General features: G+C 37.0%; 1 protein-coding gene and 1 non-coding gene across 5 annotated transcripts in view; both read left to right on the forward strand.

Moving 5' to 3' along the window:
- LOC143847793 (putative protein phosphatase 2C 73) overlaps positions 1-3,056 on the forward strand; it is an 8,285-nt gene extending 5,229 nt beyond the window's left edge. For 2 of the 4 annotated variants that reach the window (XM_077356597.1, XM_077356744.1), the window contains exons 5-7: positions 44-267; positions 643-873; positions 1,180-1,930. In XM_077356597.1, coding sequence (XP_077212712.1) covers positions 44-267; positions 643-825 — 407 coding nt within the window. In that variant the 3' untranslated portion in view covers positions 826-873; positions 1,180-1,930. Of the gene's footprint in view, positions 1-43; positions 268-642; positions 874-1,161; positions 1,931-2,493 lie in introns of those variants that run through there. The other 2 variants (XM_077356701.1, XM_077356664.1) reach the window with 2 other exon arrangements.
- Positions 3,057-4,553: 1,497 nt separating this feature from the next.
- Positions 4,554-4,637, forward strand: LOC143845955 (small nucleolar RNA SNOR75). The gene has a single exon (XR_013234604.1). It is a non-coding gene; the product is annotated as a small nucleolar RNA SNOR75 (small nucleolar RNA).
- The last annotated feature ends 4,097 nt before the right edge of the window (positions 4,638-8,734 follow it).

Raw genomic sequence — 8,734 nt, forward strand, 5'->3', positions numbered from 1 at the left:
TCGTTTTAACAGTTGTCATGGATTTATTTTTTGCTGATGTCAGAGGAGGCTGAACGTATAACACAATGCAAGGGACGTGTCTTCTGCTTACGTGATGAGCCAGGCGTGCAAAGGGTATGGCTGCCCGATGGTGAAACACCAGGGCTAGCAATGTCGAGAGCATTCGGAGACTATTGCGTTAAAGACTATGGTCTCATTTCTGTACCTGAAGTGACACACAGAAATATTACTAACAGAGACCAATTTCTTGTTCTTGCAACAGATGGGGTATGTATTGTTGATAGTGACTTTTGCTTAGAATCCATCTCTTTGTCTAAAAATATGTTTAAGATGATTAAACGTTTGAAATAATAAAATGGGAAAGCACTACGAATTTATATGCAGGATATCAAACATTCTAGCTTTTTAACTGATAGAAAGAACAAAAAATATCTCAAAAGGTACTCAGTTACGAAATGTGATCACTACATACGATGAGTTGCGCACATGAGTCATGTGCACTATCTTCTAGTTAGAGCTTGTCAACTGAATAACTTTGTAATTTCTATACCATCATTCATTTGAAATTCAATTCCCATCTCACCATTAGTCAGATGAATCGTATGACTATTTTCAATTAATTTTTTTCCTCATTTTTAACAGGTGTGGGATGTTATCTCAAACCAAGAGGCAGTGCAAATCGTTTCTTCAGCTCCACAAAGAGAAACATCGGCTAAACTGCTCGTGGAGTGCGCAGTCCGTGAATGGAAGCGTAAGAGACGGGGGATAGCTGTGGATGACTGCTCTGCTATATGCCTCTTCTTTCACACTGTGCCGGCCTCTTAGCTTGTTTATCTCTTTTAGCAGCCAAAACCAAACATAAGAAAGAGCAAGGTTAGTATATAGGCCACATTGTCATTCTGCCCCTTATTGCTCCATACTTTCTTTTTTATGGCCCAGAGTCTTATTATTGCTACTGGCACTACTGTGTTTTGACAATTGCACTAATTCATCTTGTCTTTTCTTGTTATACTGATAGCTTTTTTGAGAATTGTAATAACCTTTGACGGCTGGTTACATAATAAAAGACAGAGTGAGTTAGTGCACTTATCAAAACACGGTAGTGCCAATATCAATAGCCCTTATTTAATGCATATGACTTTGTTGAGAAGTCCATTTCAGCCATCATTTGAATCTCAGGTCATCCCTGATGCAAAATTAGGCCACTGAAGCCCATCATTCAACCTCATGAAGCTTTTTCCCCTACTTAGTACAGAGTAGGAATTTCAAGTTTTGTTTAAGTTGTTGAAGAAAGTTACCATTCTAGTCACTACATTACTATCAACAATTTCTCTTATGCGCAAGTGAGAAGAGTTCTCCAAGTAAAAGGTCCAAAACCCTTCTTGTTCTTGTTGCTTTATGCTGCTTGGATCAGAGCAAGTGAGACTAGAGCATGGTTATTTCACACTGGACACAGACATGCTTTGAATGGAACTGGGTTTTCTCTTGACTAGTTCAAATGTCATTAAAGATGAAACAACAGAACTGAAATGGTCCCAACATTTTTTTTTGAGTCAATTGAAAACATACATGGGAGAGCAAATTTGTGGGAGATGGTGAATGGTAGAATCATTGAGCTTTGGCCAAACAAAACTGGCAAACTCAGATGCTTTGGAGAAGTGAAATTCTGAATTAAAAAGGTTTTTTGTTTTGACAAAGGCATCAATTCAAAAGCAGTTGTTGGGTCACCTCAAGACACCAAGTTTGACAGAAAAATGTTCAGTTGCCGTTTGTGGAATATGAGAATGGATTGCTGAATCAATGGTTTTCCCCTTTTAGAAACTCTGCAACCATAATTTAAACAATGTGCTGACATAACAACAACTCAGTGATTTGCCATTATATTCTACTTATTTTATTATAATATTGAGTACCAATTGGGTTTTGCATTTGTTTACTGGTTTATTGAACTCAATGATGATTGATGAACAAATAACTTAACACTTATTTGTTATAGTTAAATAACTAAAACTAACCCAAAAAAAAGAACTGTACTTTTTTAGATAATAATCTTGATTAACCCAAAAAAGAAATATAATTAGTATTGTAATCTTGATTAACCCAAAAAATAAATTAAAAAACATGATGAATTATTTCATGGAATAAAAAACCACCTGATGAATTATTTCATAGAAAGTTACAAAGTATGGATTGAAACAATTGTTCAAAAAATGTTACATGTATATTATTTCTTCAAATAAGATGATGAAGCCATGCACTTCAACCTTAAATGGATAATAATGGCTTGTGTTGCCTCTGCCTCAATCTTTATTTTCATCGACAGCAGCCCTTCTTAGTACAATACACGTGGTAAACAATGAATCATTAAAATAAACGAAGTGCTAAAATCAATGTAAACTCTATTTCTGATTAGGGGAATGATAGATGCAAGGGCTCCCTTGCATCTATCATTGCTCTTCTGATTATTTTGTATTTATATCATTTATAACCCAGCTGGGAACCAAGGGAAAAGCTCCACCTCACTGAAGATGAAATATGTTCCTACACGGACGCAATGTCGACGGGGGCGTCGACATTATTGGGTGGGGAGTGTCATGTGGCCATTTCGTCCAGCGCTGTCCGCATGGTCTATGGCCTGTGACTAGGGCTGCAACTCGAGCCGGGTTTTACCCGACCCGACCCGAAAATAACCTGGGTCGGGTTCAGGTTTCATGGGTTTCGGGTCGAGCCGGGTTGAGCATTCAAAAGCCCGCATGAATCTCAGGTCGAGCCGGGTTTGAAGGGGCCCGACCCGACCCGAGTTACATAAGTTATAGTATGTACATTTTTTTCTATTGTTAGTTACAAGTTAAAAGTGAAAACCCACGCACCCACTCTTATTGTATGTGAGTGTAATTTCTGCTTCTATAAGTTTAGTTGATTCAAGCGTTTGATTCAGCATTGTTTGATTGTAATTACAACATTGTTTGATTACGGCATTGTTTGATTCAAGTGTAATGTGAGTGTAATTACATCATTGTTTGATTCAAGTGTAATGTGAGTGTAATTTCTACTTCTATGAGTTGAGTTGCCTTGCCAAACAAGAATTTTCCTTAAAAAATTACGTCAATGTGAAAAAACCCAACCCGACCCGAGATTTATCATGGGTAGGGCCAAGTTTGGGAATCGTGGGTTTTCAGAAAAAAAACCCGACCCGAGATATTTCTCGGGTAGGGTTGGGTTCTCCAAAACCCGACCTGCCAGACCCGAGTTGCAGCCCTACCTGTGACTTGGTCTATCAATGTATTATGTATAGAGAACGGATTAAATCCAGATTCTACTTCGGGTACCCAATTTGACCCTAATATCATAATAATAGGTAGAAAATGGATCAATTTTCTGTTCTATTGAAAACTCTACAAGTTGAAGTGTCATAATTCCGTTTATAAGAATTTTTTTATCAACCCATGTCAGGGACTCACTCTCGATTTTCCTCTTTATCATGGGCGCAAAAGAGCCCTCTCGAGGCATTTACATTAAGAATGTTACACATTCCTTTTTTAATCCCACAAAATGAAATAGATAAATAATGTTCATAAACAGATGCTGGCTTTTCGGGCATGCATGCTACCATGAGGTGTCTACACATTTCACCCCTCCCTCCCACAACAATTGCTTTTGTAGATGGCCTAATCCTCTTTGCCAAAGAAACCATTTCTAATTGTCGCACAATCAACCATCTCTTAAACGTAGTTATGACAGGAAAGCTTCACCATAAACCACCTCAAGTCATTGTTAACTTTATCTACCATTGTGGCAGCCATACACAACCTCCTAATACACAATTGCTTCTCAGGCCTTTAGACTTTAGCCTACTCCTACTCCTGACTTTTCAATGTGTACAAGGTAGAATACCTCACTGTCTGTGTCCACAAATCGAAGGGTTAGGATGATCCTATGGAGTTCATTTGTTGGGCACACTCTGTCTATATCAGGGGCCATCAAATGATTACTTTGGATCATCTAAACAATGTGGGCCCACTGTGTTTTTGGTCGGCAGACTAGAGAAGGTTCTCTAGTCGACTGACTAGAGACGAGATCTTAATTAGCATTGATAGTGTTTCAAAAGAGGGGTTCTACCTTATACACATTGAAAAGTCAGTGGATGTAGTTGATGAGTTTGAAACTACAGTGTTATCGCTTCTCTTGTTATGCCGAATAGCCAATGCCTCGGTGGAGTCCAATAAATAGACAGTCTAGATCAATTGTGAATCCACAGTCCACTGATGTGATGGGACTCTCCAAAAATGAACGGTCCAGATTGTGCAAAACATTTTCCACGTATTAAGAGGAGATAAAGACGTGTTAAATTGAAGTAAATTAGGGGTGCTTTTTGTAATTTACTCCCAAGGCATACCAAAACCCTAAATCCTTCCCTAACCTATAAAAAACCTTACAAAGAAGACTAATCTCTGTCTTTCCTCTCATCTCTGAACCTTCTCTATAGTTTCTATGTTTCTTAGTTTTTATCTATGATTGTTTCTTATTTTTAGCAAAAGGGGAAAAAGGGGGTTTCTCAGTGATGTTAAAATTGATGACGAGTCTGATATTTCCATTCTCAAAACCTTGATGTAAAATGAGGCATTTGTCTGAGAGAAACCCCTCATTCCACCAATCTCTCAATACTTTTTTGGGTTTTTTTTTTTTCCTTTCTAAAGTTCAATCACAACAACACATGTTAGGGTTTGATTCAAATGTTCTGAAATCTGAACTGTGCTACTTTTTTTAGGCTTCTTAATCTGGTCGACAGGATTTTTAAGTTCTTGATTGACTCGTTCCCTTGAAGCAATATTAGAATTTTATTTTCTCTCGAGAATCCATTCTTGTTTTCCGTGGTGGGAATTATTCACACCCCACCATTGGAGATTGGAGGTCGAGTACATTTCTATAAGAATCCTCTTGAAAAGAAATTTTCTGGAGAAGTTCTGAAAGGAAAGAAGGGAAGAGTTTTAAGAGGAGATTAGAGGAGAAATGGGAATTTTTTTAGTATCAAGGTCTAATTATCTAAGTTTGCAATATTATATTCAAATCGAACCCATTGTGAGTCCAAAACCCACAATGAGATCTTACTTTATAATGCCCTGTTTGCTTTGGATTTTGAGAATCTATGGAGATTTCCAAAACTGATTAGTCCTACTCCATTGGATTCATAAATCATAACTATGTCTATCTCACAAAAAATACTAGTTACTCGAATTTAGGATTCCAAGATTGCCTTATTTTTGGGCTGTAATAGATCCAAATCGATCATTCAGAACTTGAACCAGAACTTTCAATTTGTGGGTCTGCTCGACTCGCAAAAAAATATAGGATCCCCCATGGTTTGAAATTTCGGTTTCGGCATATATTTCAGACCTAGCCGAAATCCTGAAATTCGGTAAAGAGGCGCGAAATGTCAGTTTTTTGGGCCGAAATTTGGGCAGAAATGCTGAAATTTTGTAAAGCAATAAAAAATTAATATTTCTTTTGAAATTTCACCGAAATTACTGAAATTTTGCCCTAAATTTCGGGCATTTCGGATTTCGGCCATTTTGGTGTCGGTCTCCACCGAAACAGTCGAAATTTAAAACCATGGGATCCCCACCTTTAATTCCAAAAATATAGGATCATCCCTCATTTGGGTCTGCAAAGCAAGGGATACTAGGAATTTTTTTTTTTTTTTGGCACCAGAACTTGGGCCATGTTTGGATACCCACAAGACTTAGATTTGGATTTCTCACATGTGCCGTTGAGATTTGGAACTTGATCATATCCTGAGATTTCCAAATCAGCTACAACAGTGAAATTCTGTTGTGCAAGACATTATTTGGAAATCAATATTTGTGGTAATTACCTTATCTCTAGCTGCTTCTCGACGTTGCTGCTGCTGGATGCCCCCCCCCCAGTACAACATGAGTGTGAGTATGATTGATGTATTTTGTATCCAAATCCAAATCCAAATCCAAATCCAAAAAAAGCATGAGGGGAGAACATGGCCTGCCTTGCCTCGAAACACAAGATAAGATATTGTATATAGGAATGAACTATAATCATGTTCTAAACGAAAACAAAAACCCCAGTCCACAATCGCACTAAAATATAAACTAACACCATCTGTCCTAAATGGTGTAATGATCAATTGAATCGAGCATTTTACAAAACCTCTAGTTAGAATAATTCCAATAACGATAATTAGACTGTCTGTTGTAAGCTTCGTTAGCTAAAGAATCAGCTACATTGTTCCCTTCGTAGTATTGATGAGGGAGAAGGGGGTGCATAGACCAAGGCAAAGATTTGTTATTGTTAATGATACTTACAGGGACCTTACTATCACATTCAATCCATAGATTTGTCTATATAAACACTTTACAAACCCTAAGGCCGTCCATAGGAGCCCTAAACACAACATGAGAATTTATATGATGGCCGACCGTGAAAATCACAAGGGCAGTGTGTCAAAACTTTGCCCCTTGATTTTTTTATCCTGGTCAAAGCTTATTTTTTGACTTTCCACTTAGATAAAAAATCAAGGGGCAGAGTTTTGATACTCTGCCCTTGTGATTTTCATGGTCGGCCACCATATAAAAACTCACAGAATAGATCCATTCTAGTTTCTAAAACCTTCCCTCACCCTCGAGCATCCCGAATTACCTTTTTTTTAATCCATCAAAATTGAGCTTCAACATGTACTCTTTCGGACTTCTCCACAAAACCCAGCTAACTTTCTTGGTCTTCTACTTGTTTGCTAATATATCTATTTGATTTAGGGAAATGATTTCTGCGCTCAAGTGTTTTGATAAACACACGCTCCACTTGTTTGTCGTGTAGTATTTAAAGGGATGTCAGAGGATATTACGGTTCTAAAAAGGCTCTTTAAATACTACATGACAAACAAGTGGAGCGCGTGCTTATCAAAACACTTGATCATTTCCCTTGATTTATAGATAGATTTTCAACAAAACTTGCATCCTCACGTGCATTGTGAAATATAGGCAATTCTCTTATCAGTTACGAATGACGCGTATAATCCCCATAACTGGATTAGAGGTCCTTCCATCCTCCTCAATCATCTCTCCTTCCATAGCTCCCATGAACATATGAAGAGACGATAAATAGAATTATAACAATAAAATCATAAACTAAACTCAACTCAACTTAACTAAGCCTTTGCCCCAGACTAGATGGGGTTGGCAACAATATTATCATAGCAATACATTTTTATTTGCAGCCTCCAACCACTGCAACAATTGGCAATGGAGAGAAATAGGAATTTCAAAAAATATAGCCATAACTTTTTTACAACTTCCCCATCAAATGAAGAGATGATCTAGAAATTCATATTTCCTTTCTTGACAACAATTGCACATTGAAGCAAGTTGAATTTGTTTCTCCTAAACATTTTCATCAACACGCATGGCATAATTGAATACTACAACTTACCTTAGCTGGAATGTATTTCCAAATTGTCTTATCCTAAACCCTGAACTTTATTATCAGCATGATCTCTCACCATATTTCATGCTGATTTGACTGTCAACATTTCGGAGTTATTCAGGCACCAAATCAGTTTATCCTTACCAGTATCTTGATGTTGGAATTTTTGATATTTTAGGGACATGTTTGGCAACCATGAAACAAAAACTACATGAAATCCATGTTAACATCCATCTCAATTAAAGTTTTATCTTCATACCACTTATCAGTCCAAAATTTAATTTTACATTTACCAACAAGCCATTTACTTCTTCTCCAAAATTTAATTTTACATTTACCAACAACCCATTTACTTCTTCTCCAAAATTTAATTTTACATTTACCAACAAACCATTTACTTCTTTCCATCCTTCTATTTCTGACATCCCCAACTCTCTTTCCACTGTCTAGAATAGATAGGCCTTCTAACTATTCTATTTGTCCCTCTTTTTGCCATATCCAGTTTGCAAGAAAGAGTTCAATAGAGAAGATTTTTCTTCAATTTTGTGCATGGCTTTCAATTCAAAATCAGTATAGTAGTCTTCCATAGATTTCATGTTCAATCCACCTTCCACTTTGAGTTTGCATATCTTATTTCTTGCCACCCAATGACATTTATTTCCATGGTCAGTATTACCCCACCAGAAATTAGCAAGAAGCTTTTCTATTCTTTTCAGGATAAACTTACAAGGGCTAAGAACTGATGATATCTACATCGGCATGCTCAAGAGAACATGGTTAATCAAAGTCATCTTCCCTCCTTACGATAACAGGTTTCCTTTCTATTCGTCTATTTTTGCTCAAGCTTTTTCAACAAGAGATACAGAGTATTCAACTTGGAGCCTTCAAGGTAAGTAATTAGTTTCTTATATGAGAAACTTGTAGCTTTCATGTAAAATCCACATCCATTGGAACTTAAAAGATCGTTTTAACCCTTTCTTCTGTATTAGACAGAGAGAAAAGGGCAATGATATTAGATAATCCCACAATGCTTTCCTTTCAGAAATATTACAGCTTGCATACACTACAGTTATAAAAAAGGACTAGCCAAGTATCATCAGACCTCATCTTAAGTGAAAGAGTTTGCAAGGTTGAAGATATCAATGATGTATCAAAACATTCTTTCCAGAGCAGCCAAAAATTACCATTGTCGTCATTGTTTTTTTAGTAAGTTGTCTTTCACCATAATGCAAATCAGAAAACTTGTATTCAGTCACTTCACTTGTCATAACTGACTAAAACA

The sequence above is a fragment of the Tasmannia lanceolata genome, unplaced genomic scaffold (assembly GCF_043159265.1).
Source record: "Tasmannia lanceolata isolate RefF3 unplaced genomic scaffold, GAP_Taslan_0.1 ptg000002l, whole genome shotgun sequence".
NCBI lineage: Eukaryota > Viridiplantae > Streptophyta > Magnoliopsida > Canellales > Winteraceae > Tasmannia > Tasmannia lanceolata.